Below are 12,861 nucleotides of genomic sequence, written 5' to 3' on the forward strand. Positions count from 1 at the left end.
TCCTCTGTAGAAATTACTTTTTATCTATTTTTATGAGTTATTGTGAAATTTAACTATACTGTTTTAGTAAGGTAACTTTTGAAAAAGTTGAACCATGTCAAATCGATTGTTACTAAATATTAATAAGATTTAATACATTAATACGTAATGATAAACGTGAATATCACAATAAATGTATGTATCACAAATTTATAAGTCACGATCAGTATGTCATACCTAGTTAATTAAAATTAAAATCATATTTGTTTTGCTTTATTTTCGATGAGGAGATATTTGAACTTAAATATCACCATAATGACGGCCACTTATGTCAATATATGACGATAATACCATTAGAACAACTCGTTTATCGAAAAGTCTTGGGTGCACGGTGTGTAACTTCACGTACCACTGAGATTAGATATAAGTAACTGAATTTGTATATAGAAGATTGAGATTGCATATTTGTTGTATGTGAACTTTCACTGTTGTGTCTACAAGAAGTTTCGCTCGTTTATGGTAAAACCAAACTCCGATCAAATTAGCAGGCCTAAAAATAATGTCAGTGGGCTTTTATGCAAGGGCTTGTTTTAGTTTTGGTCCGACTCTGATGTTCGGGCCGAGCGACCAAGTACAGTCCCTCTTATCCTCAAAGGGACACGCGTCGTTCATGCGAAAGGAAATTACGATTTCCTTGATACGGCATCGTTTTCAACACTCGGAATATCATCTTTTACTCTAGAAGCAGAAAAAGCTCCTCCCTCGAGCTCCAGCTCTCGCTCTGGGAAAACAAAGAAGCCAACTGATTCTCTAAATATGGCTCAATTTGGCGGGAAAAAAGTGGGCCAGATGGTTTTGGGCTTTGGAGGCAGCCCCTTGGGCCAGGCTCTGGCCGCCGTCGCCGCCGCTCTCCTGCTCCGCCTCTTCTCCGGTCCTGGCCCAGCCCTCTTGCCGGACTCAGAATTCGCCGAGGAAGACGACGACGTGATCAACGAAAAAGGCGAAACTCCGGTCGCCGGAAAAGTCGTTCCGGTTACAATCCGGTGGCGCAACATCACCTGCTCTCTCTCCGACAAGTCTTCCAAATCAGTAAGTAGTTTCGAAGTTTCAAAAATTTCAAAATGAAGAACTAAATGTAAATTCCATGAAATTTCGAATGCTCAGGTCAGGTTTCTGCTGAATGACGTCAGCGGAGAAGCGAAACCGGGGAGGCTATTGGCGATAATGGGGCCGTCCGGGTCGGGAAAGACGACGCTGCTAAATGTACTCGCCGGTCAGCTAAGTGCTTCTCAAAAGTTGAGCTTATCGGGACTATTAGAGTTCAATGGAAATCCTGGCCCAAACAAAGCCTATAAGTAAGCTTTTGGTTTATGTTTAAGAGGTTAAATTTTGAGGCATTTGGTAACTGTGATTATTCTGTGGTGGTGCTCATTTTTGTTTTTTTTGTTTTTTTTTTTTTTCGTGGGGTTAAGGATTGCTTATGTGAGACAGGAGGATCTGTTTTTCTCGCAGCTGACGGTGCGAGAGACGTTGTCTCTTGCCGCCGAGCTGCAACTTCCGGAGTTATCTTCCCCGGAAGTGAGATTGGAGTATGTGAACAGTCTGTTGTTCAAAATGGGATTGGTAAGATTGACTAACGAACATTAGTGAAGTTCATTTTCGATAGATGTAGTGAGTGGTTTTGGTGATTGATAGTTTTGTTAGCGACAGTGAGGTTAGTTAGTTCAGATTTTGATTTTGGAATGGTTGGTTTGCTTTCTTTATTGCAAAAGGTCAGCTGTGCTGATACCAATGTTGGGGATGCGAAAGTCCGAGGAATTAGTGGGGGTGAAAAGAAACGTTTGTCTGTGGCTTGTGAGCTGATTGCAAGCCCCTCTGTTATATTTGCTGATGAACCGACTACTGGTAATCTTGCATTCTTGCCTTTAACAAACTCAGTCTTCTGTTTGCAATTGTCAGAATGTACATATCATCTTTTACTTCTCATCTTACAATATGCATGCGTTTATTTAGTTCCATGTTTTCAATAAGCATATGGTATATGATATGATAATGCTGGTTTGTATGTCGTATCTTATTTGTTCTCAACACTAGAAGTAGCCTGTTTCTTTCTTACAGGAGCAGAAAAATGACCTTTTGTTACAATATGCTTGTGGTGTTTGTAGGACTTGATGCCTTTCAGGCAGAGAAAGTTATGGAAACCCTTCGACAGCTTGCACAAGATGGACATACCGTTATTTGCTCCATACATCAACCTAGGGGTTCTGTTTATGCTAAATTTGATGACATCGTGTTGCTAACCGAAGGTGCACTTGTGTATGCTGGTCCTGCACATGATGAACCACTGACATACTTTTCTAAATTCGGGTTGGTGGTTTTATCTTATACCCAGCGCTATCTGTTGCCCACCAAGCATGATTCAACCTGGGTCTGTAAAGTTATGAAAGTATTGACTAATCATTGATTTTTCAACAGGTACCATTGCCCAGATCATGAGAACCCCGCTGAGTTTCTAGCTGATCTTATATCTGTTGACTACAGCTCTGCTGAAAGTGTCTACTCTTCTCAGAAAAGAATAGATGCTCTTGTTGAATCATTTTCACAACAATCATCACCAGTTCTGTATGCAACTCCGATTACATTAAGGGAAATCTCCAAGAACAGCACCAGGTTGAGCAGGAAGAGTAGAGTTCAGAAGAAGGGAGGTTGGTGGAGCCAATTCTGGTTGCTCCTAAGGCGTGCGTGGATGCAGGTAATTTTTACTATCATGCTTCATAGTTACTTTCATCAAAATAGAATTCAACATTACATCTTATGCTGATGTACATATGTGAGAAAGACAGATTTGGTAATCTCAAACAATTGTGCAAGACATGCCATTCAACAATGACTTTGTATTAGTTCACTTTCATTATTTGATTATTTTCAGCCACTTTATTTCACCATTTCTGACAAAGGTTAAGAGCAGTATAAGTGTATAACTCATTATGAACAGTAGCATCCACACTTTTAAGTAACGATTTATCACTCAAAGGTGAAGAGGATATGAATTTTGGTATGGTAGCTTTTCATAATGAATTAGGTTGTAGTTTCATAAATATAATACAAGTTCCTCATTTTATCTAATGGCCTTTGAACAACTGACTAGGCTTCTCGTGATGGACCCACAAATAAAGTTCGGGCAAGAATGTCAGTTGCATCAGCTCTTATATTTGGGTCAGTTTTTTGGAGAATGGGTAGGTCGCAGACATCAATACAAGACAGAATGGGATTGCTTCAGGTGTGAAAATCTATAAACCTATTGAATTGAATTATTCCATGATTTTGGAGTACTTAGGTCTGATTCAACCTGAAAAAAAGTCATTGAATATCAGTGTCTCTTATATAGTTTCAAATCTCTCAGTTGTATTTATGGATATTCTCTGTCAGGTTGCTGCAATAAACACAGCAATGGCGGCTCTGACAAAGACTGTCGGTGTGTTTCCAAAGGAGCGTGCAATAGTAAATAGAGAGCATGCAAAAGGGTCTTATACATTAGGACCTTATCTCCTTTCTAAGTTGTTGGCTGAAATTCCCATTGGAGCAGCATTTCCATTAATGTTTGGTTCTGTTTTGTACCCCATGGCTCGTCTTCATCCTACTTTATCCAGGTTTGTGAAGTCATTGTTACAAATGTTTAAATGAGAATTGGATCAGTGTGATTGGAATATATCTGAATCGGGTGAATATACATTACTCTATGGCGGTATGAAATGTATTTATAAATCTGGTAACCTTCATGCAGAGTTATACTTAAAACACAAAATGTACATATGTGTGTATTAAATGATAGTATGTGGCATGATCCTGAATAATAGAGCTGCAACAATCCCAATGAAAGAGATACATTCCCTGAATAGTCACATGAAAACTGTTATTTGTACAATCTACTTATCATATCTTAGGCATTGTCAGTAAGCTGAGTGTCTTTTGTTTGTAAAATCCATGGAAACAGATCAGAGAGTAAAAATAAAAAAAATAAAAAAACCTAGTTTTTCCTCTTGGTGAGGAACTGTATGTTGGAAGCAGGAAGAACATAATGTCTAATATGTATATGTTATTTACTGTTGCATAGCTGCTTGGTTATTTCTCTTTGGAAATGTTCTCATTTTGAAATTTACTTGGGGCTGTTTGAGATTTCAAGGATAGAGGAACTGACTTTGCAATATTTTTTGCCTTTTAAGATTTGGGAAGTTTTGTGGTATTGTGACCCTAGAATCTTTTGCGGCATCTGCTATGGGTCTCACAGTTGGTGCTATGGTTCCAACCACTGAAGCAGCTATGGCAGTGGGACCATCACTTATGACAGTTTTTCTTGTATTTGGAGGTTATTATGTGAATGCAAAGAATACACCAATTATCTTTCGTTGGATTCCTCATGCATCTCTAATCAGATGGTAAGTTCAGAGATTACTTGCCAATCAAGAAGTAAAAGTTCATTCCAATCAAGAAGTAAATGTTACATGTTTTGTTTTCCATATCATGATTGTATATTGCTTTTCATACTTTCAGGGCTTTTCAAGGGCTCTGCATCAACGAGTTTCGCGGTCTTCAGTTTGAGCATCAACATTCTTTTGATATTCAAGATGGAGAACAGGTACGGGGAGAACTCATGCTTACATGTTCAAATCTCTTGATTAAAAAAATATATTACAATCTCGTGAAACATAGGCATAATCTTTATGACTGGCCCATTATCCAGTCGCGTATGGATAGCTGTGTCTCGTGAGTCCTGAGTTTCTATGTCTGTTACATTCATCTCTTGCTTATTTTGCAGGCACTTGAACGCATCTCCTTTGGAGCAAGTCATATTAGGGAAACCGTGGTAGCTCAAAGTAGAATACTGTTGTTTTGGTATTGCACCACTTACCTACTGATGGAGAAAAACAAACCGAAATACCAGCAGCTGGAGGCCGCACCTCTTGAACAGACCCAACCAGCAGCACTGCAGCTTGGGCCAATAAATACCGAACAAGTTGAAGAACAAGACCAGTCAGATGAACCTGTAACACCCAAACAAGTTGAACTAGACCAGCCACTTGAATCACCTCCGATTGACCAAGACCCACCATTTATCCTAGAAGGTTTGTAATTACTTGGGCATTAGTGTAGTTCTTATCAGAAGTGCCGCTATTTATTGGTTTATTTCATACAGGTGCTAAGTAAAGGAGATAATCTTTGCAATAAAGCAGGGCCTCTAATGAGCCATTTGTATACTACATGAAGCGATCATTCTAGATCCATATCAACTCAAAATTTTCACATAGAACGTAATTTTACGGAGCTTATGCTACCCGAATGAGCCTCTCGACCCTTTGCCATGGATGAAGATGAAGTTGTATTGGTATTTTAAATAATTGGCACGTTGCGATATCTGTAGCTTCTACGGCTCAATGAATGTTCATGTATGCGCTTGCTTGACAATGGATTCGCCACCGAAAAAAGATAGGCGGTGACGTAATGTGAGCTGGGCTTCAGTTTCCTGAATAAGCAAAGAATCTTTTCTTCTTTTTCTTTTTTTATATCTAATGAAGTGAATTCATTTAATCAGACAAAAAATGTTACTAGTGTATGAACAATACAAATAGGAGTCACTAACGGATTTATTTATAACATAACAGCAGATCAACGGCCTAAATCTAACTCCCAAATTTAAAATGACTAAGGAGCTACGTAATCTCTAATACACAACGAGGCTGAAATGATCATATCGATCATGGAGATTCAAAAACTCTATTTGTTGAACACCATAGAGATACCAACTGGATCATAGCTTTAAACCCGTAAAGGACCTACATGTGCTATAAACCGGTGAATATTTGATTGCTTACACGCAATTTATGCATATCAAAATCTGAGCTTGCTGTCTTTGATAAAATAGTGTTTGACGCGTAGGCCGTACACGGATAACAGTTTGTTTCTTTCCTTCCACCGGAAAACAAGCTCTGCTTATAATATGATTTATCTCACCGTCCCTTTCTGGACTTACTCAAACCGAAACTTCTTCATGAAGTTGTGTTTCCATCACGTCACTCCCTCTTTCCTGCTTAATACAAATGTGCTTTATAAACCTTCTGGGAACCAAACTAAAAGGGCAAAAACATACGCGCCAAATGCCACGTGTCATTCTTACGCGGTCTACCTTGTCGCACCAACCCTGATGTTGTGTTGCCTATGCCTATATATATGTTCCATGCATGTTACCTTTGTTAAAACAAAATACGTCACTAGTTTGGTATCATCACAATTGAGAGATTTGTAAAACTTGTAATGTCTAAAGCGATGACAACCTCTTCTCTTTGCTTGGCTGTCTCACCGAGACCGTGGTTCAATTCCGGCAATCAGACGTGCTCGAAGACGGGGCTTGTTCGTCTGCAGAGGAGACGAAGCCCTCTGAAGGTTTTTGCATCGTGTGATCGTGACAATCATGACGGTAGACTTGTCGACGAGGACATGATTGTTCTTAGGATGCGGATTCGTGACATTGAGATGACGGAGACACGTGATCGGAATGGACCCCCGTCGAATTGGATGGAATGGGAGAAGCGATACCATGCAAATTACAATTCGGATGTCTATGAAGCCGTCGGGTTGTTGCAGTCACAATTGATGAACACTAGGCCTTCCTTGGCTTTGGGAATGCTTGCTCTTATTACACTTAGCGTGCCGGTCTCTACTGCTGCTTTGATGTCCCCTTTGTTGGACATTATTAAAGGAATATTAGCCAACGGGATTCAGCTTTAGTTAATGAGTACTTGTGTAGCTACCGAATTGTTTCATTGATAAGTTATAGTGATAATATTGCGGTACATTCAAACTTTGAGTTGCTAGAAAATAGTTCAGCAATGTATATTAAACCAATGTATGTGTAACAGGTTTGTTAATCATTGTCGGAGCTATAACATTGACTTTCTTCTTTGGTTTAATCAACGTGATCATCCTTCATGGAGAGGACTCCATACATCATAGAGAGCCATATATATATAGATTAGTTCCTTGTCAACTGCAAGTCTGCAAGACCTGCATATTGTTAATTTTAAAACCAGCATATATAAATAACTATGACTTAGTTAATTAATTAAGAGATGAATGAATACATTATTGCGAATATGAGCAACTTACGCTCCTTGATACAATAATGCATCAAATTCTAAAGTACTTAGTTTGAAGGCCAAATTAATTAAACTAGTAATCTTCAAACGAAATTTTTTATTTTCTTGCTGATGAGTTGCTGTTTCCTAAACTAGCTTTATCCATTTTTCTGAGTAAACTTCATACTCAAGTCTTGCTTGATTCCGTCTCACCCGCCCATGTCTTGATTCCCTAAAAACAAACGAATTTGTTGTGAATTCCAAATGATTAGTTTAATATATGAATCGCCGACCAAGTCAACCCGATTCAGAACCCCAATAGTTTATAAAAACAAAAAGAATACCTGCACAATAATTCAGGTTTCATCTCGAGGAATGATTCTCTGCCACATAATAGAGGCACCTAACGAGTAACGACTAGTTCTTGGACAAGTTTCTTATAAATGCGAAAATTATAGTATGGACCAAAGTCCATATGCACTTTGAGTTAATTTTCGGTACTAGCTTATGAACAGTACCAGAAATGAACTCATAGTGGATATGGATCTTGATCCACCCAAGACTTTTCAATTGAAATGTCGTTTGCTTTAGATACGATGAACTAGACTCAAACTGTAGTTCATCACATTTAGATTTGAATAATCTTTAAAATTATTGCAGAAAAGATGATAACATGAACAGTACCGAGAATTAACTCATAGTGTATGTGGACCTTGATTCACCCAAGACTCTTCAATTAAAATATCGTTTGTTTTAGATACGATGAACTAGACTCAAATTGTAGTTCATCACATTGAGATTCGAATAATCTTTGAAATTATTGCAGAAAAGATGATAACTTTTACAAATATCATATACTTGGTCGTTGTGATTGAACGAAGAGCATAAATGCACGATCAAATTTGGCTGCACAAAATTGACATATGCCCCACATGTTACAGGGTAAAAAAAATAGTCAATAAGCACAATAAGTGCTTGCTTGACATCAAAATAATCTCGATTTGGATTGGACTCAATTCCAAAATTTGAGTTTTTTAGTAGAATAGACACCTGAATCAAATGCAGTTTTATGAATTATGAAATTGGTATTGTGCGTGGCCCTAGCCGGAGCTGTTGCTTCTTCAAGGAGATCCATACCGTTGCCTGGTCTCAATTTAGGTTGACAAAATAAATTTGAAAATCTGATTGAAATATCCACATGAGAAGAAAATATAAAATCAAAAATCAAACGATAATTGTTGTAACCGGTGTCAACCACCGATCTTCATAGCCAAAACCGACCACTCAATTTATCTAAACCTGAAACCGGTGTCATTCAATCGGATTATTGATTAGTCGGACTGAAATTGCCGCCGCTACTTCCGATTGAACTTTCAAAAAGCACTTTTATATTCACTAAACCTTGTATGTATTCGGGAAATGTTTCCATTTGTTACAACTCATAATAGCATCCAATTAATCTAGACGTTATACACAAGACAACATGGCTCCATATGATGTGACGCTAGAGCATAGCTTCTCCGAATCTCCTGCATGATTAAACTTCTACGCGTTAAGAGTGCAAGTGCCTCCCTTTAAATTATTAAAACACGGTTTACCCGCAACCCTTCCTAGCTAAGTATTAACTATTGAGAGCAACGTTTCGACCTATTTCTCAACCCACATGCCCCCACCCTCCTTTTCGTCCAACTTTACATCTTATTTTATCCTTTTCAAATTAATTATTCCCATCACCTGACCTATAAATATAAGTGCGTACCAGTACCAAATACCACATCTAAAACAATTCCCAATCATTATTCATCCTCAACCTCCATTTGCAAGCAAAAATGGCATCAACTTCTTCACTGCTCCTCTCTTCTTCTTCTTCTTCTTCCTCCTCCATTTTCAACCCGTTTTCGACTTCTTCACCGAAAGCGGGAAGCGTAATTCGACAACAACGGAGGTCTAGAATTGTTGCATCGAGTAGAAAAGAAGCGCACGATCACCACCAGAACTACAGCAGCAGGCTCGTGGATGAGAACATGATCGTTTTGAGGAAGAAAATCCACGAGATGAAGATGGTGGAGAGGAACTACGAGCCTCCGGCGGAGTGGATGGACTGGGAGAAGAGGTACTACACCAGCTACGACTCGTTCATATGCCAAGTCATGGGTTTGTTGCAGTCGCAGTTGATGAACACCAGGCCGAGCTTGGCTCTCGCATTCATGGCTTTGATCGTTTTGAGCGTCCCGGCCTCGACGTTCATGGTATTCTCCCATTTGCTGGAGATCACAAAAGGAGCATTGACCAGTGGTTTTGGTATATGAGGAAATATTCAAGTACTACTAGATTTGTTTGTAAATAGTTTATCTATTTCCAGTAGCTAATTAGAAAGTTTCGGGAAGATTAGCTAATAGAAAAGTTTGGGGAAGTTCGCATTTATCAGATTCAGGAAGATGTTACCATTTAAAGCACGTTTACTTACTTAAAATTGAGTGAATGATTACGGGGTAAAATTATTCCTACGTTTATTAAGTTATTAAAAGATAAAAGAATCGGAATGATTCTAGATAAAAAGTATTCATGCGTTTACTAACACATGAAAAAATCATAATAGGTGTAGGTCTCACCTCCTTATAAATAATAAATTCCTGAATACTCAGGAATTTGATTACGAATAGGGGAGATGGGTTTAGGAATCAACTTCTCCAAAATCAATACCGATTCGGCGATTCCTTTCTTCTCCCATTTCAGTTGTCTCCGATTCATGCTTATTTTTCATTCCAAGTAAGTAAACGTAGGAATCAACTTCTCCAGAATCAATACCGATTCATTTCTTCTCTCATTTCAGTTGTCTCCGATTCATGATTATTTTTCATTCCAAGTAAGTACACGTGTCATTAAAAAAATAGAGTGTAATAGATAATTACTGTAATTAACCTACAATTATGATTGATGTTACTTAATTAGGAGGTTTAATAAAGATGGATGCCATTGAACTTTCATGAAGAGTGGGAACTAATTCAGGCGCTAAAGTGGGGAATTTTAAAATTTTGATCGGATCAAACTTGGTACGAAAACCTTTTTAGTTGAAAAATTAAATATATCACTAAAAAAGTAAAAATGAAGATGAAGAACTATAAAGATTTTGCAACTCCATTAATCTATACGAGGCCTCATCTTGAAACACATGAAGTTTTTTTTTTTTTTTTGAAAAGGGGTTTGGAACCCAGTCAAGCTGGGAGACTCATCCCCACGCCTATATTATTATTTATTTCATGGGTTTGAAACACATGAAGTCTTTTAGTTATCAAAGTTTAAAAGCTAGTAAGATGATGCTCGAAATTATTGTTAATTAGGAGGTTCGTCATCAAAAATGATTCAGATGCCAAATATAGTGAATCCTAAAAATGTTGCATATACCATATAAATATATAATCATCACGACGTAACTTTGTTATTTCAAGCACTACATCATGAATATACTCTAACACAAGCATACACAAGTACACAACACAATTTATGCACAAGTTAAATGTGGCAGTAAGAAATAAAAGCGCACTCTTGATTATGAGAATTTAGATGCGGTGGTTGAACCAAGTACAATATACGAACCAAATACACACTTTTAGATAAGTTAATTATGTGTCAAAACTTTCATTCTCACGCGTGAAGTTTTGGACCGGCCTTATACCAGAAATCTTCCCCAAACAGTTCAGCTATCTTGGACTGTAGGACTACGGCCAGCTGCAATTAGCAGTTACAATTATTGAGAATTATTATACTTATACCAGCTCACTAGAAGTTATATTTTTTTTATGTTGATTCAAGAACACTTTTGAGTTACATTTATTCCTTTAGCAATTAACTAACTCATCCATTAAATTAATGAAAATACCTAGCGCTCTGCTAGGGTTGGGAGAGCGCCGTTCTGGGCCTCTCTGTACCTTCCTCCTTCGTCGATGGAGCAAATCTCCGACACCGTTCTCGGCGTCGTTACCCTTGTGTACGGCTTCTACCGTGCACGCTTACCAGTCGCAGCAAGCATGCTTCCCGGTGACAACCTTCTAGTCCCAGACTCTATCTGATCGTGGCTGGTGGGGAGAAGAAGAGGTTGTGCCGCCTTGTTGGTTTGGAACAACACCGGCTGTGAACCGTCTCCGACCGAGTCGGGCACGTCTGAAAGTGGGTTTATTGGTTAGATCTGGACCGGTGGTGGTGAGGCGTACAGCGGATCGGTGCATGATTATGATCACTGATGATGGGAAGATGACAGATCGATGGCCGGAGTCGGAGACTGGATTCGGCGTTTGCTCTGCTATAGATATGATTAGTGGGAGTTGGTTCTGGGGTAGAAGATCTTCGGTATTCCTCGGACAACGCCACAAGACTGATGGGGCTGTGGGCGACGTCTTAAGTCGTGCGCACAAGGCCGGGACGGGGGTCCTCCGGCGAGGACTGGCGGCTCAGCGACTGGGGACGTGGACAAGGCAGGTATGGGTGTCCAGAGGGATTTTGGGTGGCCAACTATGGACCTGGGCCCTTTCTTGTTTGGGCTATTCAAGGTGGGCCTATGCTAGGGTTGGCTGGCCCTCTGTTCAGTTGGATTGTTCAAGTAGGACTTTGGACTGGGCCTGGGCCTTTGTCAAGTTTGCCTCGGCAGATGTGATTTTGGATTCAGGCCGGATTTGGATCCGAATTTGGGACCCGGGTCGTATTCAAATCCGGATCTTGAATCCGAGACAGCTGCTCGTATTGATATGGTATTTGTTCTGGTTCTTGGGAGTTCGTTTGCTAATTTTCGAGTTTTTGACACCCTCGGTTACTTTCGAACTCCTGGTGAGCGAATCACCTCTCCTAGGTGATCATATCACCGGTTACTGTTACAGTTACTATTATATTTACACTGCTCTCGTGACATATGCAGTGCAGCGATGTCGTTCGACATCAAGTCACATGGTTACCTTTCATTTTAGATGCGTCGGTGCATCGTGCTATCTTTTATTGTTCTCCTATTTTATAGATGCATTTGTGCATCTTGTTATGCTTTATTGTTTTTCCTTTCGATGCTTTTGCATCGCTCTATGTACTTCTCAGTTTCATCTAATATAGTTTGTCGTCTTTCCCTTCAAAAAAAAAAAGAACACTTTTGAGTTTTGACTCATTAGTTCCCACTACTCTTTCAAATAATAAACCTACCGTCAGTTTGCAAATGATTGGTGAATATTATCACACAAAATTTGAATGATTCCCACTACTCTCCTAAGCTGCTTTTTCACCTGAGCTACCTAATCTTTGAAGGAGATTAAGACACATGGAAATATCAGATCTAATGGTCTACAATACAGTTGAAATGTTTCTCTCTCGTTATCCCATTCTCCTTATCTTTTCTTTCTTTCTTCCTTCCGTTCTCATTCTCTACCGATCTCTCTTGTTTATTTTTCCCTTTCTTCTGTTCTTTTCCTTCTCTGATACAAAGCTCAAAATATTTTTCCCTATCGCAGTTAACAACCCAAAGTTGCAGTGAAGAGTTTTCATGACTTGGGTAGTGGGTTGATCGCCCAACAACATGATAAAATCAGGTTGCTATGTTATTCTTTTCCTTCACTGGCAATCATTCAAATAATTAGATTAAGGCCCAAAATGATTGATGGGTGTGGCTGATTCCGTCAATCCAAGAGAATTAATTGGTAGTATTCATTTGAGGTGCATGTGGTTCGTCCCTAATTGCTGCAAAAACCTCAGAGCATTTAGGGCTTTGCATTGGAGC

The 12,861-nt window shown here is 39.1% G+C and overlaps 2 protein-coding genes across 2 annotated transcripts; both read left to right on the plus strand.

Moving 5' to 3' along the window:
• Positions 1-710: 710 nt before the first annotated feature.
• LOC133708832 (ABC transporter G family member 7) lies at positions 711-5,526 on the plus strand. The gene is made up of 12 exons (XM_062134368.1): positions 711-1,068; positions 1,144-1,334; positions 1,452-1,602; positions 1,752-1,884; positions 2,145-2,346; positions 2,455-2,731; positions 3,128-3,259; positions 3,409-3,629; positions 4,203-4,415; positions 4,531-4,615; positions 4,796-5,102; positions 5,174-5,526. Exons 1-12 carry the CDS (start codon positions 796-798, stop codon positions 5,182-5,184), a joined length of 2,196 nt encoding a protein of 731 aa, XP_061990352.1. The 5' UTR covers positions 711-795; the 3' UTR covers positions 5,185-5,526.
• A 3,345-nt stretch (positions 5,527-8,871) lies between these two features.
• Positions 8,872-9,542, plus strand: LOC133709479 (uncharacterized). Its single transcript, XM_062135241.1, has one exon. It carries the CDS (start codon positions 8,939-8,941, stop codon positions 9,416-9,418), a length of 480 nt encoding a protein of 159 aa, XP_061991225.1. The 5' UTR covers positions 8,872-8,938; the 3' UTR covers positions 9,419-9,542.
• The last annotated feature ends 3,319 nt before the right edge of the window (positions 9,543-12,861 follow it).

The sequence above is a fragment of the Rosa rugosa genome, chromosome 5, assembly GCF_958449725.1.
Source record: "Rosa rugosa chromosome 5, drRosRugo1.1, whole genome shotgun sequence".
Taxonomy (NCBI): domain Eukaryota; kingdom Viridiplantae; phylum Streptophyta; class Magnoliopsida; order Rosales; family Rosaceae; genus Rosa; species Rosa rugosa.

Bases quoted from the DNA above. Each gene is read 5' to 3' on its own strand.
- LOC133708832 (XM_062134368.1), top strand. From the start codon at position 796: ATGGCTCAATTTGGCGGGAAAAAAGTGGGCCAGATGGTTTTGGGCTTT. The intron at 1,335-1,451 runs GTAAGCTTTTGG...CGTGGGGTTAAG, and splicing joins GGCCCAAACAAAGCCTATAA to GATTGCTTATGTGAGACAGG. The intron at 3,630-4,202 runs GTTTGTGAAGTC...TTGCCTTTTAAG, and splicing joins CTTCATCCTACTTTATCCAG to ATTTGGGAAGTTTTGTGGTA.
- LOC133709479 (XM_062135241.1), top strand. From the start codon at position 8,939: ATGGCATCAACTTCTTCACTGCTCCTCTCTTCTTCTTCTTCTTCTTCC.